Genomic DNA, 24,464 nt, shown 5'->3' with positions numbered 1-24,464 from the left:
CAATACTGGGTGATTCTTTTATCATAGAACACTCATTATTTCAGAAAGTGTACATTTTTTTGAAAATATTTTTTTACATAGTTTCAAGTCGCTTATAATATATAAGTTATAAATATTCATAGCTTAGATGAGCGGAGAAGCGGATAAACATTACGCGGGGTAACCCCGTACCACTTCACTCCGCTCATCTAAACTTTGAATATTTATAACTCATAAACTACTCTCCCAAAATTCGATTTTCATGTATCAAAATACTAAGAAAAACACTCTGCTTTGGAATATAAAATTAAAACCCAATGTTGTCATTCAAAAAATTAAAAAACTTAAAAAATTATAAGGACGAAAAATATTTAAAAATATAATTTTTTAAGAAAAACATTGTTTTATAAGCGACTTGAAACTATGTAAAAAAATATTTTCAAAAAAATGTACACTTTCTGAAATAACGAGTGTTGTATGATAAAAGAATCACCCGGTATAGTAATTATACGAAACAACGAGTTTGTAAAAAAAAATTATATTTTCAACTGTTTTTTATCGCTATCGTTTTTCTCAAGTTTTGTATGAAAAACGCAGTCAACAAAGTATACTATATTTTGAATGACGACGTACATTTTTACCTTCGAACCCGAATAATATTCAGAGTATATTTTGATTCATAATAACCCATTTCGGACAAGTATTATACAGGTACCTAGCTTATTAGTTATAACTATTATAACTCATAAGTATTTAGAGTATCAATACCGGAGTGGAAGACCAACGTTTTGTGGGGCAACTATCTGTACCACTCCACTCCGGTAAACTTTGAACACTGTCATAACTCTTTAACTACTCGTTGAAAATTGTTTTTATGTATTGAAGTATTCCGAAAAACAATTCCGTTTTCAGTTTTAGGATAAGGAATTTAAAAATATGCAACTTGTCATAAAAAAGTAAAATATTTAAATTGATAACGATTATGTATAAGGTAATGAGTACTTAATATTATGTTTTAACGATATAGGCGGCGGAATACCTGAAATTTATTTCCAACCAATAAAATAAGTTTTAATACTGTGTAATATCAAACAATTATAGTTTATGGTTTCGATTTTGGTGAGTAAATTGTTTTGTCTCTCCCCCCCCCCCCACCTCCCCCTATCCAACAGTTTTTTTTACCCAATTATGTCGCTGCATTAGTATTTGAAAACATTGTATTGTTATCTGTGTTTGATAGCTTAGTGCAGTATTTTATCTCGTAAAAATTGTTACGATACACACTGGATTGTTTGGAATTTTCATGTCGTAGATAAAAAAAAAACAATTTTGTTAGTTCAAAATATGTATTGGGTAAATATATAACAAAATAATCAATGTCTATAAAATACACATATAGTCAGGGCATAATAATTCTGTATAAAAAATGAAAATACAAAAATATATATATTATATTATAATATTATGTACATTAAAAAAAGTAGAAAATACGATTTCAACAAACAATTAATTAACAAAAAAAAAAAACTGTTTTTTAGTGAGTACCTACTTTTAAAAATTATATATCGTCTTATTTAGTCTATGTTAGATAATATAATATCGTACAACTGAAATCAATATATTCTGTTGTTTATCGATTATTTTGGAATAATAAAAAAGTTCTTTTGAAAAAGTAATCATTATTAATTTAAGTATATATATACTTATTTCGATATTCTAGAGTATTAAGAATCAGTAGGTATATTGAGGACAGAATTTATGTTTATTTTTAAAAATTCTAAAGAAACCGACCGTTTCATGTTTTAACCATCGATTATATTTTATTAGACATTTTAATACTTCCTCGTTGGCTATAGCTCCATCCATCGTCCGCACATGGCACATTAATCCAAAATTAGTGGGGATTACATTTTGAATAAACCCATATCTCCGCCTGTTTTCTAACGCAAAATGTGGATGACCCTAAGGTAAATATATATAATAAACATTATATATAATATTACACGATAATAATATAGTAGACGGACGGTATAGTATACGATGAAGTTTAGAAGGACTAACGCATAAAGACATCTTGTGGTATACATATAATTGCCTATGTAGTCCATATCGCATGTGTGTTCATATTATTGTGAATTACTAAAAAATATGTTTTTTATTGGCGGTACAAATAATGAAAATATCAATTTAAAGAATATCATTAAAAATACTAAATTATTCCTAACAAAAACAACAGTGATAGTAAAATATTTTATAATATATGATCCCACTCATCGTAGCGAACCTATCTACACGAAATAATATAATAATATGTATAAAATAGTTTAAAAAAAAAAAAACAAAACCCTGAATTAAAAAATTATATGATAGTATACCAGATAATACCTACAATATAAATATTATGCATATTATTCTTCTAATATTATAATGTTGTTGACATGCCGACTAGAGGACTTGGAGATTTTCACAGTTTTTCGTTTTCGTGTCCTCCTTGCCAAACACCCACGTGAACATCTGTCTGGCTTTGAGGCTGGCTTTTATAAAGTTTCGGTTTTTGTACCAATGGTCGTGTCCCTCACCACTGTCAGCCCGTTTGAGTCTGATCTGCGTGAGGATGCCCACCAGCAGCTCGTCGACGTTGTGATTGATGCCCACCGACACTTCAATATACTTGGCTCTACACGTGCACGCCAAGTATCTACCCTCTGTACGAAAAACGAAAAACATTTATCTATTGTTATTACCATAGTATTATCGTTTCATAATAATAAAAAATAACGAATAATCGATATCCTAAAAACATATTATTACTATTGTAATTTTGATTTTTCAAAGAGTATGCATAACCATTCGTTGAGTGAACTATCGTTATTTTGAAAAGCGATAGCCTTTTTCTTATATAATTTTTTTTTTGTTTTGAACATATATTATATACTTTTAATTTATCAATGTGTGGATTTTTTCTTGAACATTTTTTTGGGTAGGTTTATAAAAATCGTTGTTTTTTTAATGCTTGGGTTGATTTTTGCGATTGCCGACGGTTGTAAATTTTAAATTATAAAGTTACTATCATAGCATTATTTACTATTTATGACTGTAGGATTGCAGCAGCAGATATTGTTGTTAATAATAATATATAACTTTTTATATGTAGGTAATGAATATTTTTTTTTTAACATATGGGTAAGGTAAGGTTTTTAGTTCACATAATCCCTCTTTTTGAAATTTTTGAAACATCAGAAAAAAATAGTTCAGTTATAACTCAAGATTAAGACAATCCCAACTGATCTTTACACCTATTTGACCTGTCAAAACCAATATCTAAGATTTTGTTCACATTTTATAGGTACGTACGTGACTTTTGTAACATTTAATTGATTCCATAAGCCATGCCAAGCAGTAGGCGCCAATTTTTTAATGGTCTCGAAGAGACGATATTTTAGAATTTTTAAGAATAATGAAATATGATCGAATTGCAAGTATAGCCACTTATGCTCGTCATTACTATTGATGTGACACATACTAACATAATTGCAAAGAAAATGTTTAATGCCAATCAAAATCATCACTCGGCAGTTTACCAAATTTAAATCGTAAATATAACTTTATCGGTGATGTTGCGTGTTTAAATTTTTTCAATAATAAAATAAAAACTTGACAATTGGTAATAGCACAAAAAACATTAAAACCAAGAAACGTTTAAAACGTAAAAACAAGCTTTATTGCCTATTTATTATTATTAACGTGTAATTACCATTTTGAATGTTTAATCAAAAATATCATTATTAACATCGTATAATATCTAACGCGAATTCGCTCGTTTCACTCGACAGCAATATTTTTTATCGAATCTGTTACTGAACTACGCATAAATTGAAATGAAATGTTAAAACATCATTAGCAATATCATGAATAAAATGCTATAAATGCACAGTTGCATAGTCTAAGAATAAAAAGGGGGCGACCATATCAAAGAGACGTACATATACTGATCGAAAGTAGATAAGTATTAATTAGAGTTGGAGAGGTTATAACTGCTTATGTACCTATACGAATGAGATTTTCTTGCATTCGTGCGACAGAGACGTCGCCGTGAATTGCGCTTGAGATTATATAGGTACCTAATAACAGTAATAACCTATATTAATATAATATTATTATAATAATATATTATAGTATCATAATACCGTTGGGTGCGTATCGATTTCTTTTGTTTCGGGTCGCCGCCGTGCGTATAGGTTTTAATTGTTTCACAAATCTCACCGCGTTGTCTATTATAATAATTAACGGTGCGCTGGGCCTCCGCGTATAATATAATAATATCTCATTATTACTGTTGTTATCGTTATTATTAAGCGATCTATACAATATTATAATATACGATAATATTATATTGTTGTTTCGACTCGGCCGTAACGGTATCGTTGACGTCCCTTGTAAATAAGGTAGGTACCTAATGCGAATTCAGCTATACTCGGTCGTTCCGTTCCTGTTGGGAAACAGTAGGTAAGCAACCGGACGCAACCACGTCTATATCATGCAGATCACGGTTTTAACAATAACCCTGTATATTAAGCACTTATATAGGCTTAGATTTTTGTTCATCGAAACTAAAAACATAACAATTATTATAATTGACAGAATAAGTGTGGCTGCGGTAGAATGGATTACCCCGAAAGTGCGACGCAATGACCTTGTCTGAAACTCCTCGACGTCGTTAGCTCTCGATTTAACGAGAGGCTTTTTATAGATTCTGAGTGGAGCGATGAATGTACTATAGTTTTATATTGACATGTATGTTTATGATAATTTTTGTTGCTGTATTATACTGCAGTTTTTATAGCGGGTAAATGCTTCGATCTTCAACTTTAAAGGTTGGTTACAGGTAGAAAATTTATCAAGTTGATATTTATTTTTTTTTTTTTGGGAGGTGGAGTAGAGAGAAAAGAAAGTTATTTTTAAAATAATTGAGATAAAAAAAAAATAATCGGAGAACTTGTTCTGCTGTATAGTAGTTGTCGAGAGACGAGAGTACCTACTTTTGACATTGAGTATGTCTCTGTAATCAGTAATGGATGTGTTAAATTTGAATTCAAGGATAATAGGTAATCATTGCATACGAAATATATTCTTAGCGAAGACTATGTCTGTCAGACTTTATCTTATTATATTTATTTTACATTACTATTAGTAATTTATTTTACCATTACCTAGCTAAGCACTTATGTGGTAGGTTGAAATAATGTTTGTTAAAAACATCGCATATATTATTAATTAATTATTTATTACAATAGATACCTAATACATTTTTATATCACATAACTATAATATAGGTTATGTACTGTTATAGTGCGGTATAATTAGATTATTACTAGACTAAAATTAATCGAAATATTTTCACTGTGTAAAGTAAAATATAATAATATACCTACGTGAAAATGTCAAGTCCACATGAATACAACAAAATAACTAAAATCGTAATTTTTTGTTTAAATATCCGATTTCGTCAAAATGTAAAAACTGAATGATCTAACCTAACCAGTGACCTACACATTGTCAAGATTCACCGATACACTTGATATCTCCTATAATACAGCGTATTATAAGGTTTGTTTCGTCTAAGACTAACTGTATTTGAAGGAGATGTATAGGTAGTTATCTCTTCCAAAATTACTTTTGATGATGTTTTGAACGCATATAGCATTATTTATTTGGGCTATGAACAATAAAACGTTGGTGGATGCGGGATGTACACAATTATATGTATAGGCATTGCCTGTTATCAATTGGCTATTATGTGGCACGTTGGCCATTTGTTAGAACAACTTGGTTTGCGGTGATGGGGGTGGCAATAGACAGCGAAATAGTATATTGTGTGGCAAGGGAGGGAAGTGAGCTATTTCAGTCGCGGGCGACCGTGTGTGGCACAAGCCGCATTTCACCCAAAACTGAAATTGGACTGCCACACATACTATTTTTTTTTGTCACGCTTCTGCTCTCATCGATCACGCAAACACGGCAAAGGTAATGAAGGCTGGGATCTATGCAACTACTATAATTCTACGAAAACGATATTTCACGAAAGAAATGATTTGGTTTTGGTTTTATTTATTTTAAGCGTCGTGCATGGAGGTTATAATATGAATATAAGATGTAACCAAAAGTTTATGTTTTGTAAGGACCGTGGTATTTAGATTTTAGTGTCTGGTTGTGCAGAGGATACACTTGATATGTGCGCTCAGTACTTTTGGGGATTTCCATTTTACCGCCCGCTGGACAGAAAAAGGTCGCTTTTCAACGCTTCAACTGTCATCGAAAACTAGACTTTGGGCGCAGGCGCGACAAAAAAGCGTTGTCGATTCGATATTGCTTTAAAAAAGTCTTAGTAAATATGATATTTAATGATAATAATAAACAAAAACACAATTTCTCATCAGGATGTTTTCGTAGCGCCTTTGTTATAGGATCTTGTTAGATTTGATGTACCTATCCATCTTATTATTTTCAAAGGGTGAACAATAATACGCGTTAAAAAAAAAAACCATTTTTTAATCTTGAAACTTTTGCCCCGTGTAAAGAATAATGTAAACAATTAGTTTTAGACTGTTTGAAAGTAAATTTGCGAATCATGCTTTATTATCTAGTAAACGTAAATAGCTTCCGAAGTACTATTTATTTTTTGGAAGTGGAGGGTACCTATGCATTTTTAACTCCTTATTATAGTGGTCATATAAGAGTTAATATTTAATTTTTCATTCATGTTCTATATTCGACTATCCCCGAACAAGCATCTAAAGTCTAAACCTTACAAACGATTCCATATAAGTCTATACACGTTGTTAAAATTCTTTGATTTTCAATCCAATATCTTTTGAGCTCATAAATACATCTGTCACCTTATACATATATTTTAAGGAACTAAGCATGCGCATTTTCCCAGTAGAGTAATAATATAATTGGATATTTTTTCGAACCATTTGTCACTTAATTTCATTGTAATGATTATACCTATTTTCATTAGTATTACTTATAGATACTTGTCTTGTATTAGGTACATCCGTACAGGTATAGATTATAAATATTTCTAATACTTGAAATAAAATACATTAAAAAATATATTTAACTATTTATTACCACTTAACTCAGTACACGATTGTAAATCGTAAATAAATTTGCAAGTACCTACTTAAGTAAGCAATATACTGTACTGCAGTGGCAGGCGTCGAGTGTACACGAAAAACGATTCTGAGCGGAGACGCTCTTGTAAGTCTTTATTAGTATCAAATATAGTATGTTTCATTGCCTACCTCTATATTTATAACTTATAACGCTAATTATTTTAGTAAGCTAAATTAATTTTTGATAAAAATATTGCATTTATTGTATTATTAATCACTATAATTCTATATCATATATTCATATTTGTATCACAATATAACATTATTGTTATTAACTTTTGAATCATATCGACTTAGCGTAAAGCGGTACATATGAATAGGTGTGTAATATAAATAGAAAATAGCTTAAAATGTTTAAAAATGTCATTGTGTATAGTAAAATATCAAATTATACGTATGAACGAAACTTGTCTTGTGGTATTGTGAAACATTTTTGATGTGTCCCACGAATAGGAGAAAATAAATTGGCGTTAGACGGTCACAAATTGTGTAATGAAAGAATCTAGGACATTTTCTCGCTATGCTCCCTGTCACCATAATCCCTTTTATCGACTTGACATTTATGAAGTTTTTTTTTATAAAATTCTTCCATTAGCTGTAAAGACGCCAGCATTGTTATTGTACCATTAAAAATGGTATTTCCTAATATTTAAAATAATTTTAGTCTTAGAATTATAGTGGATAATCGATGATGTTTAGATAAGAAAGATATACCTCCTCCATATTGATTTATAACAGAACGGGGATTTTATATCTGAACACTTTCGGTAAGAAACTACATTAATGAAACTTTACTGTAATCTCTCTCTTTCTCGGTGACTCGACAAACCTATTCAGTACGTGATTACTGAAATGCGCACTTGAATATTGTGTGTGCGTACAATTACTAAATAATGGTACCTAAGCTCCATATTATTATATAGTGTATTGTTGTTATTATTAAGAGGCGAGTCTTGGACACTGTCTCGATTGTTGTCCACTGAAATAATGTATATTCGCGAATCGCAAGTATTATTTTCATTTTTAATAATGTTGGTTTCAATAATGGACTTTTGTATCTATATATATAGCGTACACTATACATATATGCTTTAAACGACGGTATGAAATATATGGGGTGATACGTAGTCTCTTAACTACACTACATTTTTATGTCAATATTTTGTTTTAATAAAAAAACCGTTTTTACACAATATTATATTATTATGTTTAGTAGTTTGAAATACTTTTAATAATTTTCGTGAGCGTCTGTAGTCGCACATACATATACATTTTTATTATGCATGAGTTTTTTTCCAGTCTAAAGTAGTAGGTATATAACTTAAGGTGTGATAATATATAAAATGGATGAATTTTAAACAAAAAAAAATCTAACAATCGATCGAATTATATTTGTTAGAGATGTGAGCTCAGTAAATTTACCCGGTAAAATGTACGGGTAAAAGTAAATTTACGTAAATTTTACTGAGTTTTTTTTACCCAGTAATTTCTTTTTACCATTGAAAAAAAATGAGTGAACCCTTATTTTAAATGTTTTTAGAAGTGGAATAAGTTTATTTAGGTAGCCAGAGTAGCCAATACGACGATAAAATGCAGAGACTGTATTTTAGTTAAGTATAATTTTTATATACATTAATTTGTTCTGTTGTTTATTAAAAACTATTATTTTTTTGTTTTATTTTGATAAATGCAATTATATCAAAAACATACAAGTATATTATGTTGATATTGAAGTTATGTTTATAGTTGATACAAGTTTTATGAGTTATTTTACATATTGTTTTCTGTTCTGGATGAAATAAGTAATAGTTTTTTTCCAAAGAGCCATTTAAAATTTTAGGTATAGACTTATAGTCAATAGTCATATAGGAATAGTGGAATAGGTTAGATAGGTTGGTAGGTAAAAAGGTAAAAAAAATATTTACCCTATATTTGAATGCTTCATAAATATGTTAAAGAAGGTAAGACATTTGGTACGTAAGATTTGTTTGAAAATTGAATAAAAATTACACCTAACAATTTTTTTTCCAAAATTTACCAATTTACCGAATTTTACGTAAATTTTACCGGTAAATTCCACATCTCTTATATTTGTATTGGATACAACATTATACCGATAAGTGATATACCTACTAGATATACTATTGATTATAGTCATTTTCTGAAGTTTAGGAACACTAGTGCTCAAGCCCAAATATTTCTTAGGGGTGTCGTGGGGGAGGCAGAGTGAACAAAAAATCTTTACCATAGATTCTAAATTTGTGAATTGAGTGTTCATATAATGTACATTATGCAAAGCAGAGGGGGGAGGGGGAGAAAACGCACGGCCTTATTGGCCTCTCCGCTACAGATGGACTTGATCGTGCAGTCATCACATGTGAAATGATAAAATGACTTTGTTAATTTGAAAAAATGTCTCTATTGCAAACGCATGGTGTGTCTTGGACCAAAACTTGATGACCATTGAAACTGCATTGGTCTGCCATCACAACTATCACTGGTCTATCCATTTATCCCCACCCATCAACGATTAATACCTGACTCAAACCATCCGTATATTATGGTACACTCTGTATAATATATTATTAGGTACCTATGTAATATAACACGCGTACCTTGAGCCGTAACTTCTCTGCTCCTGGCCATGTCGACTTTGTTGCCGACCAATATGGCTGGTCTCGATCGTAACATTTCGTGTTCACGGAGGTTCTTCAGAATCGTCTCAGCAGTTTCGAAACTGTTTTTGTCCACCACCGAGAAGATCACCAGGTACGCATCTGCGGGTTTGCTCCCGGCCACTCGGTCTTCCTTAGTCTATACACATAAATAATTGCATAACTGTATAATAATGTACATTATAAAAAGCTTTTTAATTTTTGATGAATCGTGATTAATGTCGTATATCAACAAAATGTCAGTAAATGAATGATGTACTTACTAATTATACAATTACACATGTTTTAGAATAAAAACAAATGTCAAACGACTAACAATTTCATAATCTAATACACACAAATCCTTTGCAAATAAAACCACATGCAACAATATATTAACGGGAAACCTATAGTATTGTCTCCAAAAGTTATTAGTAGCTACTGCTAATTATAGATATGCTTATGATTAAATAATATAATATATTATATGGCATATTGTGCATGACGATTGACGGCTACATCGACTACAGAAAAACACATTAAGTAGATTTATTTGGATTGGCGCAAATTCAAATTTCGTTCTGGGCAACTTATAAGAAATTCTCCCGCCCCTAAATGTTGCTCGTGGCTATAGTGATGTTTACCTGCAGATAATACGTGCATAGAAGTAACTTTGGATGTCATTATTAAAGATCATTGCAGGTCGATCGTGTATAGTACGTGGACAACTCTGACACGCATATTTATTTTATTTATTATTTAAGAAGATAATTTACAAGTTCATGTGTGACCCACGAATTTAAAAAGTACAATCAGTATGTATTTGCATGTTAAGCCTTAAAATTATAAGGAAAGTATACATAAACAATAAATTATGTAATTAATTATATAAAATATAGTTTAATAGTTATTATTATACCTAACATAGGTAACTAAAATTATAACATTAGAAAAACAAGTAAAAAAATATTCTGTATAAGCAACGGGACATTGTTTATTATATACCTATCTATTAATATTTTATTTTTATTGTTTTTTTCAGTAGTCAAATTTAAATTTGGTTTTTAAAAATCTTCGGAGAATTACAATTTTAATGTCCAAGTTTAGTATATTATATAATATTTTTTGAACCTTTATATAAGAAATCGGATTGAGTTAATCTTCTATGCATTATAGATATATTGCTCATCAATACGGTTCATAAATGTATTAAAATAATAAATAAAAATCATCTTACCGAAACTTCTCCGTCATTGATAAACCTCAATTCAGATTCTTCACCGTTCAACATTATGCACACCGACTGCACTGACGACTCATAGTTGTCTGAAATAAGTTATAACACATACGATTTAAGGTTATTCATTTATTATTATGTATATATTATCCTATAGCTGTATTCTCCGGCGTTTCATACCCGGGACAAATGAAACCGAGATGGGAAATTCACCAGCGACGAATAGTAGGTAATAAGTAACTTTTTATTCATACGTGAATCAATTGCGAACAAAAGTAAACGAATATGTGGTTATGATTTGAATAACGGAGGGCAATCCACCCCAAAAAACAGGTTAAATTTATTATCCAAAGTTTAGATTTAACATTTGGATTGTAAATGTTCCATGAATCGTCAGGTCGAGTATTTTTTGATTCTATAAATCTCAGAAATACACTTCACCTCTAATATAATATACTACCTGTGTAACTATATTATATTACACTCGTATAATAGATGTTACTCAATTCTACATTTATAAATCATAGAATCGCTTTAATAGCCTAAATTACAATATTATACAATAAAATACAGACAATTATATCCAATCACAATTACAATTTTAATATGTGTAACCCACACCCACACTATATATCATTAATAAATAAAAAAATATTTTTCGTTAGCTGTAACAAAATGTATGTGTGAGCCAATAGAAATAGTAATTACACGATCTAAACAGATGCACATATTAACAATGCCTGTGGGTGTAGTAAAATGCGTTTTTGTAATTTGGCCCGACCAGTTAGAATATTTGTCTCAACCAGCCTTTAAAAATTGTCGGGTTTTTTAAAAAGTCCAAAATAACGGCCCCGCTATATAGTATAATAAAATATGATATATAGTACAGCAATAATAATATATGGTCATAAACGTCGCATGCAAATATTATGATACAGTTGCGTCATTGGTCTAGTCGGAAATACAATGTCGAAACTCAAAATGAGAGTTGTCGCCGAAGAGCCTGGCAACTTATCGTTGTCGATAATTTATGATAGTAGTAGACAGTATACTTATCGTATTTGTAGTAGTTGAAATAGTGTTAGTAATAGAAGTATTAGTTGTACACTATAGTAGTTATAGTGGCAGTGCTCTATCGCCAATCGGGTTGTCGTAGCGACGCGAAAGGGTCGGGAAAATGGTTTGAAATGTTTGAATGCCGTTTATCGGAGAATAGGTCGTCTCGGCTTCGGTGGCATTTTCACCACCACCAAGGCAAATAATAATACTATTATGACAACAATAAAAGGCTATAATAATTGTTACCACAAATACCTATATTATATTATATTATATAGCTACGACTGATATGATTGTTATAGTGGTATATTGACATTTAATAACACTTTGTGAAGAGTCCAAGGTTGGGAAAATAAGGAAATTGTCCTCAAAGAATGAAAGAAATAACATGGGAACGATGTATTTTAGGAAACCATTGTTGCATATTGATTTTTAACCTACTGCAAGAGCGACTGCATAATCAAAATAATTATTGCTATACTCCGGCCCACGATAGAAGTAACCCGTGTCCCGACCAAATCGCGTCAGAATCCGCGCATCTCCACGTATTTGACATACAGTGAAAGGCACTAAGAGGGAGAATTCCGCCAGTCAGCATGCGCGAAACGGGTTACTTCTCTCGTGGGCCGGAGTATATATGTTTCCGGTTAAAGTCTAGTTTATCCTCGAGTTTATCTTTAATTTTCCAAAAATAAAATGTTGAAAAAAGTTAATACAATTGATACAATATAGAAAACAACAATATAATAACCCTATAATATCTTTCATATTTACATCATATGCAGTTGCAATGGCTGTGCGTTCCGTTTACTCGGTAATTTTGAGTGATTTTGGAAAGAAACAATTATTTTTAGAAGCATTATAGGTACTTGCATGCAAATAAAATACTGAATTGTTATTATTCTTATTCTTTTCAATATTGAAGCAATAATTTCATTTTACTTTAAGTTTTATAAACGGATAGTGAAGTGCGGCATAGAAAAGGATACTCTTCAAACTATAGTAATACGTTCTATAGTTCAAGACTTCTCATTGTTATTCAATACAAAACTATTCGTTCAATATGCTACGTTTATATATCAACCTTTTTCATTGAAAGTATAATATATATTAATATATACTGTTTTAAAATTTAAAATTATGGGTCTCTATTTACAAAATTAAAAACCTGAAAATAATTTCTCTGAAGAAAAATAATAAACATTTTTTTTTTTTTGAAAAGGCAAAGTGTTTAAAGTACCTACTTAAAATTATTAAAAATAATAAAAAAACGAGTGTCACTTTTTAAATGAATCACTCGGATAACTCGTAAATGTATTATACTTAAAGATGAGGACGACATCGTAAGAAGCCGGTAAAAATATGTATAAGCTACCTATATAATATTATATTATAACTAATAAATATAAATTAATATATTATAAGGGAAAACATCGACCAACCTCTTTGCCTCTCATAGGCGTTGATGTATTCTGAAGTCATAAACTGACTTATGAGAGTGGTCTTGCCCACTCCTCTTGATCCCATCAGTGACACCGTGTGCGAAGTTATGTCGTCCCCGCATTCGTTTTTCCGGTGTTGTTGCTCCTGCTGATGCTGAAACTGCTGTTGTTGTTGCACCTGCTGGTTATTATTGTCGTACGGGATTGGGGGCGTGCATTCCTTGGGGTCGTCTTCTCGGGCCAGGCTGTTGCTCCTCGACCGGCGTTTCCGAAATGAATCTCCTCTGTTCACAATACCTGTCGTTTTATAGTATTTTTAGAAAAAAATATTTCTATTTACATAAAATATACAGGCTGCAGGTTGTCTTAACATAAAACAGTGCATTTTAACGTTTGAGCATTGTTGTTTGTTTCAAAACGTATGGCTATTATACAACATTTTAACTTACGAAAATTGTATGCAATTTCAATATATTTTTTTAAACTTAAGTCTTTATTATTTGTTCCATCCCTATAGCCTGTGGGTGAAACTGTAATCGGATTTTGATTTTTTTTTTAATTCATAATATAGAGCAAAATTCGTTTTAAAAATATAGTTTGATTTTTCTTAAAATCTCTTTTAAAATACTTGTTTAAACCATCCACTAATAATCATAATATGAATAATTTTCTACTAATTGTTTTTGTTTTAGAAACTTTTAATTTCATTTTTATATAACTGACTTAATTTTTGATATACCAACAACGGGATATCACGTGGTATCTTAAAAAAAATTAATTCGATACAGTTTTTCTTTTAACCACATAGGTTCATTTACATTATAATGATTTCCCATATAGTTTTTTGTTAATATGTAAACAGTGTAGTACAGTACTTCATAGGCGTGCGCAGATTTTTTTCGCAGAGTATGCCGGTATTTTTAAACATATTTAGCTCAATACAAAAAATAACTCCCCAAAAACTCTTAATACGTACAAATAATTTGCCATATAATGCGAAAAGAAAAAAATTAGCATGCATTTTATTTAGCTAATTTATTGGTTTTAGATATCTTAATTTGAAAAGTATGTACCAGTGGCGAATTCTCCAGGCATGCTGAGCATGCACCGTATGCTTAAAAATAAAAACGTAATTAATAAAAATACAAAAATAATGTTGTCATCGATAATTTAATATTATGTAGGTACCTACTGTGATTTCATTCCAATAAAGTAACAGTATAAAAACCTACAGACATTTGATAATATTATAATAATATAATAATGAAAACAATTGATAATCTAATCAATGGAAATTCTTTTTTTCGAAGTTGTAGGTAGTATAAAAATAAGCAATAACCGCAGGGGCTTGAATGTTCTGGTAGCAAAACTCGCAATTCTCATGAAAATGGTGGATTTTGATTTCAATTATATTATCATGAGTTAGCAATCTGTTTTATTATTCCTAGGTACCTGTGATGATAATGAAAATATAATTATGAAATCAAATTAATATTTGACTCCCAATATTTTATTATAAGAAAATAATATAAAAAAATATTTAAAATATTTAAATTATTGATCTAAGATACGGTAGGTTCATGATTCTAATTTATAATAAAAACATTTACAACTAAAAACTATATGGTTATAATAATCCTGCAGGGGATGCCATGGCATACCCGGCATCCTCCCTGCGCACGCCTATGCAGTACTTCATATACTGCGTGGTGTGTTCAACTCACCTTTCGACGTAAAACTAAACGACCTAAGCCTGTACGAGTTTTCGGGATCTTCGGGTTCCGCGAGCTTTTTGTTTTCGCCCGGCGGCACGTCTAAGAATGCTCCGGATTTCCTGTGGTTCGAGTTGACTTTCCTGGAAGATGGTTTCCGTTTGAACGCCATTCCGTCTGCAAAAGGCGAACTTTATTTATAAAACGATTTATATACAGACCGAAGAAAAATATAACGCACTCACGTACGCGCACTAGCATGTGTGTATATAAAAATATGAATGATAAATAATAAAACCCTAGTCGGCAACGGATCAATGGCGAGGCGCTTTGCCAAAGGGCCACTCCAGACATGCTTCTATATATAAATCCATGAACCGACGATCCTTTGTCAATGGCGATGGGCTGCGAGTCGTGTACGCATATACCACTGCTCAAGTTATCGTATATTATATATATGCACGTGATTCGGTCTTTCCGTGAGAGACGGCAGACGGAGCGAGACGGACACATTTTACACACATGCTATACGCGTCTTCACATATTATTTATTATAACAAATGTAAAATGTAGATGTTTGTGTGTGTACAGAGATTGCTGCGATTGAAGAGACGTCCGGAAATCCGTTTTAAAAGCGTTGTAAAAACGTGTCGTTGCCAAACCATACAGCATCTATTTTCAAGTCTATACACGCTCTATTATTATTATTTTTGATTTTATTCATCAAAACATTGAATTCATATTGAAATATTTGATACGGATTGGTATTTTGTTCGTCGTTAAAATTAATGTAATAATAGGGGTCAATTATTTTAATGAAACCTGAACAAAAATGTAGTCAATACAATTCCAAAGATTTCCATCCTCAGAAAACATAATGTTATGATATTTCTCAAAGACTTCACTTTCCACAGTTATTTCGATTTTTAATAACATTATTTTGTTTAGATTTACAAGTATGTGATGACGTTTTGACCAAAATTGCGGAAAATTGAAGAAGAAGAAGAAGGAAATAGTTATATTGTTGTTTGTCTTGCAAAGTATATTGTGTGGAAAGGTCAAGAAGTGACTAGTGAGCTATTTCAGTCACCCAACTCTGAAATTTCCTTTCCGCACTAGCCACACATACTATTTTTTGTCACACCTCTGCGTGCATCGATCACGGCAAAGGTATTGTATAGGGATCTATGGAACAGCCAGACTATTCTACAAAAACCATATTTCATGAAAAAAAAAACGATTTGGTTTTATTTATTTTATGCGTCATGCATGTAGGTTATAACTTATAACCAAAAGTTTATGTTTTGTAAGGACCGTGGTATAGATTTTAGTGTTTGGTTATGCGGGGATACGCCTGATATGTGCGCTCAGTACATTTGGGGATTTCCATTTTACCGCCCGGCACTTTTGAGGATTTCCACTTTACCACCCGACACTTTTTGAGAATTTTCACTTTACCACCAGTTAGACGGAAGAAGATCGCTTTCCAACACTTCAACAACTAAACTTTCGGTACAGGCGTGACAAAATAGTATATTCTGTGGCAAGGGCGGAAAGTGAGCTTTTTCAGTCGCGGTGCGGGCGAGAGCTGCATTTCGCCCAAGACTGAAATTGTCTTCCCAAACGAGCCACACATACTATTTTTTGTCTAGCCTCTGCGTTCATCTATTACGGCAAAGGTATTGTAGGGATCTATGCAACAACCGGTGCAGGCGTGACAAAAAATAAGTTTTAATTCATATTTTAATCATCGACATTAAAAAAAAAAGACTTGGACAACAGGAAACAGCTTGAAATAAACTCGAAACTCGAAAGACAATATAGTCTCATTAAAACCCGACAAAATGTTTAAGGGAGAGGGGGGAGTTGCAAAGTATAATATATTTGGCGGGACCTAGTTTACCCCCGTCTCGCCCATGGAATCACCGCTTTTGGCTTCCGTTTCCGCCCTCTGATAAGTGTACGATCTATAATATCGCGTAGGTTCTGATGATATACACAACACGCAGCTGTCGTATATAGAGGTACATCAGTAGCGCGGTCGTTCGTATTTGGCTCGGCAGCGACGAAAAAACAACAATCGTTGTCGACGATTTTGGCACGTTCCCATTGTAAATCACCACTCCTATTGCGGGCGGCCGTGTTTCTGTTAATTGCTGCGCGCGTTGTATAATAATATTATGTACAACGTATATACAGGACGAACCATTCATTAGACTTCATTATATTTCCTAAAATAAATAGAAATTTAGTTTAAATACTAAATAAGTTTAAATTCATTTAAACCTATTTATTTTTTTCTTCCGTAAACGGATGCAACCGCCGATGTTAGATATTTTTTATATACACGTTGATGTATAAATATCAAATATTATATTAATTTAATGAACAGTTTTTATTTGTCTTATGATTAGGGTTTTTAAGTTTAGACCGACAGAGTAATAGATCACGTTGTTTGTGGGGATACTCCTACCGTTTTCATTCAAAAAAGTATTCAGCAGTTTTTTGCTACCTATATAAATTAAACAATATCTTAAAAACTTGAATAACAACTTTGACAACAATTAAGTAAAAAATAAGATTTTTTAAAACACGGGTAACAGTTAAAACAAATACTTCAAATTGTATATTATAATAACAATAAATGAAAACATTGATCGTAGGTCGAAATAGTTTGAAACATATACAAAAATATACGCAAATTTAACTTATTTTGACTGATTTCGGGTGTTCGACCTCGGCGACGCGTGGATACTATAGGTATACGTTTATGTGTGTAAAAATGTTGCGTCTTGAGAAACGACTGCGACGCGAATATTATATAATTTATGTAAGACAGTGTTCTTTGTATTTACAGACTATATACGTAAAAGACAGGACTCAAGTTTTATGGAAGCACAATGGCAGTGTACTGTCATATAACATCAACTACTATGCGTGTATATCATGACCCCATGCGCGCGTTTCGAAGAATAAAGCTTATTTTTTTTTTTTTATAAAAGACCTCATTTTATTTAGAGATTTTATATAAGCTTTTTTTAGGAATGCGTTCTGCAAAGCACTCGAATGATGTCTGATTTTTTGTCCAGAAAATGTTATTATTATGATGTTGTATTCAACAGTCTTGTAAAAGATACTTTTTAAAAGAATTCAACTTCCCTTATTTTTAAAAGTATTTAAATTACGTATTTGATACCTGCTTAGAAAAAAAAGTAAGCTTTTTAATGTATTCATAGATACATTCAAATAGTTTTACGTTTTTTATAAACATTTTCTTTTATTTAACTACCTTATAAATCAACCGGATTGATTTTTTTTTATTTCTATGCTTTTTATAATTTTATTGTTCTACACCATATATTATTTTTTATGTAACTATAAATTGTTAATTTGTTTTCTTTGCCTATTTATTTGAATTTCAGTTGAGTATATTATACACTATTAGAATATAAAATTATTAATGATTATTACGAATATTATATTATATACTCTTTATTTTTTTTTTCCTTGATTAAGATTAAAATATAAAAGAAAAAGAAATTGAAAATTAGTATTTGAGTTTAAATATTGATACTTTGAGAAAGTATTTAAAATCTATATTTGAGTAGGTACTTAAAAAGTATTTGAATACATTTACAATAAGTTCTTTAGTTTTTTACTCAAGTACCTACTTTACAAGACTCGTATTTAACAACTTTTCAGAATATTGTAGTAGAAATAATTGTTAAGCGTGTAATTAATAATAAAGGGACATATTATTGAGATTTTATAAATAAAAAAAAATACTACTATTATTACGGAGTGATCGTATTTTGAAACTGTAGTTTAAGGACGTCGTAGCCAGTGCGTTTTTAATACAAAAACATGCCTTAGAGAAAAAAAAATCTTACATCCTATAGAACAGTCAGATTTTCAAAAAAAAATTTTATTAAAAAAAGAAAACATTTTTCAGGTCAGATCAAAGCTCGATTTTCAAAATTGTAATTATAGAAGCTGAGAATATATTTGAATAATGTACAGCATTTGTTATTTTTCAAACGCATTTTTGTACCCCCAATTAAACTAAAATACAAATTTGAGCCTGAAAAATATTTAAAATAATAAAAAAAAAATTATTTTAATGTGACATATCATTACATAAATTGGGCGATACGTGAGAGTTTTTGACCTGAGAAGTCATTTTTGTCGAAATAACACACCGTATTAATCTCCCTGCCCCTCTAAATATGTATCGGGCAGTAGATTAGTGGAATAGTATTATAATTAAGGTAGCAACTAAAATATAAAATATTTCATAGAATATTTTATAGAATTGGTGAAAATTGGAAAAACCAGCACCGACGACACTGTTCTCTTTTGGACAATGTAAGATACTTGTATAATATAATTTTAACATTTTATTTCTTCTCATCTTGGGTATTGTTAGTGTTAAGCCACTGTCATCGTTTGATTTTTAAATAGCTACGTCTACAGAAGCATCATGTGCTTGAATAAACTGAGGTTAGTGACCTAGTCTTTCTAACTTTGTTAAGTGATAAATTATTAGAAATATTTAATAATGGTTAAAAAGAAAAGTAACTCAAGAAATTACCCGCACCCGTCAATTTCAAACTGCTACTGACACAGTTCTATTCCTACTTGGCACGATCCAAAGGTACCTAACTTTTTGAAATGTTTTATTTTTTAAATCCATCTTCACTTGTACGAAATACCAAAAAAAAAAAATGTAATTAATGTATCAGACGACCTTTAAATATCAATTTTTTAAGGGGTTTCCAGTATTAGTTGTTGCATCCCGGCCTTTCGAGACTTAGATCCGGCACTGGTATACAGTTTACAATAATCTATTGTCGGAAATCATTCAGAGGAATTAGAAGTTGTAGATAAATCATACATCGTAGACCGAATTATACTTTGCAAGCCGAACGATAGTTACCTGTTTTGGGTCACACGTGGTAATAATATCATTCATATACTATAATTTTATTTAGAACTTTTTGCAAAATGTTGTATTTGCACGTTTTTATGCAACAATTTAAAATCGTCGAATTAAAAAAAAAAACCAAAGGTTTAAAAATAAAATAATTATACTACCATATTATTATATTTGCTTACATCGTAACTATAACTCTTACACGCATTATAAAACACTATATCAGTCTTCGTATTGGCGTCGCTACAAAGATAATAACGATTTTTACGAACCCAATGTTTATGTCCCGCGTATATACACGTAGCTGCAGCCTGCAATGTTATATTTAATAAATATATTATACTAGTTGTACGACTGACGTGGGGCTATAAAACGTCTTACCTACTATAATATTGTCGCTCGAGAAAAAATTAAAAACTCAGTCATTGCGGAGAAATGAAAATCACGTTTTTGCGTGCCAAAAACCCGTCGAGCGTAATCGTCCGAATCTATGAGACAAAATGAAAAAAAAAAAACGCATATCCAAAAACCGGAATTCACATGTGTGGAGGGACTTTTCTTAACGTTTTTTACATGTTTTCGGACGAATGCATACGAAATTAAAACAACGACGACTGCGAGTACGCCGAGTAAATTATATGTGAACGTTTTTCTTGTCTGTTGGACTGCAAAAAAACTTAAACGTCAACGAGGGTAGGGTGTGGTGTTGGATAATGGAGTAAAAAAGTCCACTGGCGCTTATCGGATGGTTTCGATAGAGAACTGACTTTCCACCGAAGTCCATGTACATATTTTGAGTACTTAAACGTGCTCGAGCAACAGGCATTTTCACAAAAAAAATGAGGATTTGACAAAACGCGTATTTTCTTTGACATATTATCATACTTTTCCTGCTGACCGTTTCCTTGCCACCGACGGGGATAATGCGCATCAAACCAATAAAATATGTACGACCTCTTCTACTCATGTGCTGCTGATAGTTTTTCGCTTCTGGTCGTATAACATTATATATATTATATTACACTCTTCTATGTGTGTTTAATAGTAGCGAGTTCGGCGGATTATTCTCGTGAGCGGAAGTATAATATTTTACGACCCGCACGGGGCATTATTATAATATAAGTATGAATAAAATCGTTTTTCCACCTACCGATTTCGCAGACTCTGCCAAAGTCTCTCGGCCGATATTCTATTTCTACGACGCATATTATTGTACACACGTGTATTATATTATATTATATTATATTTTATAAACACGCGACGACGACCCGACAGTAGGTAGTTAAAATATAACCTCGTAGAGTTTTTACGACTATTGTATCATGCAGGCGTATGATATGTTAAAATACAGGGTGATTCATCATGCTTGCAAGCATACTCATTACTCATCCCCTTTTTTCTTCAATAATGTAGTTATTAAAAATATGATTTTTGAAGTTTTTAAATATTATACTTAAAGAACATAAAAAAATAAATTAAATTTTCGTTTTAAATGATAACAAACACTTTCTACTATAAATTATTTATCAGATAATTTTTTTGAAAATGTAAAAAAGGGTTAGTGCTCATTTGAAAATTGGAAGTGTTGAACGTCCATTTTACATGTTATTATGGAAACACCATGGTAAAATGTGGTTACGGTGTCCCTTTAATAAAATTTTTTAATTTTAGAATGTTAGTACAGTACAGTAACTATAATATTGGTTCGTTGGCCAAACATTGTAAATTGACATTTTGAAAAGAAGACTGAATAGTAGTTGTGACATAGGCATTCGTAGAAAATTATAGGCAGAGTGTAGTGCATTATGTACTACGTCAATTAAAGGCCATGAGGCGTTAAAATAATATTACATCTTATCATCTTATCATTACCTTGGGGCGAAGACTCATGCAGCCTTGGGTCGCTGTAACCACTGCGGACGCTCGACCTGCTGTCGCTGAGATGCTGACCGTGTTGGGCTCCCACCGCCGCGGCCACCAGTGCCTTTTTCCGGATCGACCGGCCACCGCTGGTCCGAGCACTCTGCGACCGAACGGCCGGTCGACGTCGCTTGTTGTCCTCGGCGGCCGCTATGGCGGCCGCGCCGCCTACATGCCTGTGAGGCGGAGGCGTGGACGCTGCCGCCTTGGCACATGCCAACAGGTATTCGGTGCTGCCAGGTGGGAAACCGAACGCGCATATGGACGCCGACCGGGCCTTGTTGTACAGCAGACCGTTTTCCTCGGCCGCCATCTTTGTAGTCAACTGCCTTCGTCGCCGTCAGCAGCCCTCGTCGCCGTCAATAGTCCTCGTCGTCGTCAGCAGTCCTCGTCGTCATCAACAGTTCTCCTAATCATCAGCAAACCTCCTCGTTTTTGAGTGTAAGATGGCAGTTTTCTGCGAAAGACAATATAATATTCAGGTTGGACTACATCGACATACCTATTGAATAATATGTATGCTGTGTTTGAGGAGCATATTTGCAGCTGTTTGATATACAAGATTAATTTAGTTTTATTTAATGATTTTTCCGGGGTTAAATGAATCAGATATGGGAAATCCACTAGCAATAGACGGTAATAAGTAACTTATTTCACTTACATGCAACCAATCACAAACAGATTGGTACAAATTTAATATTATTAATAGCGTTCAAGCCACCCTAAAATAGTTGTTAAATCTATTATTTAAATCTTCCTTTTCTTACTTCAACAGTCGAAATCGGTCGGCTATTTGTTGGTTCTTTTTTAAGGCTCAACTTGTTACAAACACGAAAAGACTGACGACGCGATCCCTCACGGTGAGCGACAATACTATTATTCGTTCAGTCGTAGCCGCGCTACCACTCATTATTGTAAATAGAGCGCGCTAATACGACCCGCGCATATGTGTACCCATATACTACGCATTAGCGCGCACGTATTATACCAATCTGTCTACACGCAATACTACCGTACCATATGTCATATAAGGGAGCCCGGACAACACCATCATCGACTATCGTTCTACCACTAACTCTGGTAGTAACTGGCTAGTATTACAGCGGTTTTCGGCCACCTTTTTGGAAGGCTAAAACTGCGAATATACTCGGCCTATGCTACCACGAGTTATTGGTAAACCGTGAACCGTACTCGCCGCCGCCGCCGCCGCCAGTGTGCCGCCACCGTACCCACCGTCGTTTATCCGTTATCGTACGCGCCGCCTGTGTCGCCGCCGTACCCACCGTCGTTTATCCGTTATTGTACGCGCCGCCAGTGTGCCGCCACCGTACCCACCGTCGTTTATCAGCTATCGTACGCGCCGCCTGTGTTGCCGCCGTACCCACCGTCGTTTATCCGTTATCGTACGCGCCGCCTGTGTTGCCGCCGTACCCACCGTCGTTTTACCCGTTACTGCACGACCCGTTTTCGGCTACCTAATAAAGGAAAGCTAGAACGTAGCAAGTCGTAACAGTGATAATACTACCACCGCTGCTTTGTGATATCGCCAACACACGTTTATGGGCAGATACCTGCCGACCGCCGCCGTCATATTAATTATATTGCTAGTCGAGATCACCGCCGCCGCCGTCGCCCGTATCGAAGATTATCACCGTGCACGCCGCTATCAAACCCATTACTTTCAATATTGTATGTCATATATATATATATATTTATTGCCACGATAATAGATATATCAAAGATAGATCGTAGAAACTGTAAGTACCTTAACACTCGTAATAATTGTGAATGGGCAAATGTAATTATACAAATCGCGAGTTTTATTATATATTAAATAAACGTAGTACTATCGCAAAAGTACACGTCATATTATTAAATTCTGTTTATATTCATATTGTATTCTCGACTATTATATTTTTGTGTTATATAATTAATACATGTATTTAATAAAGATTAACATGATTACCTACAAATCAACGCATTTGTAATTTAAATATTTGTAGAGGATAAGGTATTAAAAAAACCTGACCGTTACAACTGGCGCCCAACAAGTTGGACTCGATCTCCACGACTCCGAAAGAGTTCTTGCTCTTTACCGACCGACCTAAATATATATAAAAAAAAAAAATCTACATCTTTAAATTTCAAAATAATCACTTTATCGTTCAATATGACAAAGAAGAAGAAAAACGAAGACATACATGAAGATTGGGAAATAAGAACGATAGAAATAGAAATACAAATAATAGAACAAACAAAGAAGATAGAAAAACAAAGAAGAGAATTACAATCTATTAAAGAAGAACATAAAGAAGAAATACAAAATCTAAAAGTACAATGGGAAGAAATA

The 24,464-nt window shown here is 32.5% G+C and overlaps 1 protein-coding gene across 1 annotated transcript in view; it reads right to left on the bottom strand.

The window, feature by feature from the left end:
- Nucleotides 1–1,603: 1,603 nt before the first annotated feature.
- Nucleotides 1,604–24,464, bottom strand: part of LOC100168901 (GTP-binding protein GEM) — a 46,410-nt gene continuing 23,549 nt past the window's right edge. The window contains exons 2-7 of the mRNA XM_001945170.5: nucleotides 22,067–22,571; nucleotides 15,274–15,438; nucleotides 13,550–13,846; nucleotides 11,049–11,137; nucleotides 9,773–9,971; nucleotides 1,604–2,684 (exon numbers count right to left, since the gene is read on the bottom strand). Of these exons, the coding sequence (XP_001945205.2) occupies nucleotides 2,425–2,684; nucleotides 9,773–9,971; nucleotides 11,049–11,137; nucleotides 13,550–13,846; nucleotides 15,274–15,438; nucleotides 22,067–22,427 (1,371 nt within the window). The 5' untranslated portion in view covers nucleotides 22,428–22,571 and the 3' untranslated portion in view covers nucleotides 1,604–2,424. The remainder of the gene's footprint in view (nucleotides 2,685–9,772; nucleotides 9,972–11,048; nucleotides 11,138–13,549; nucleotides 13,847–15,273; nucleotides 15,439–22,066; nucleotides 22,572–24,464) is intronic.

Source organism: Acyrthosiphon pisum, chromosome A3 (assembly GCF_005508785.2).
Source record: "Acyrthosiphon pisum isolate AL4f chromosome A3, pea_aphid_22Mar2018_4r6ur, whole genome shotgun sequence".
NCBI classification, from domain to species: Eukaryota; Metazoa; Arthropoda; class Insecta; order Hemiptera; family Aphididae; genus Acyrthosiphon; species Acyrthosiphon pisum.
Note: the sequence above shows the minus strand (reverse complement) of the source record. Positions and strands in the feature narration are given on the sequence as shown.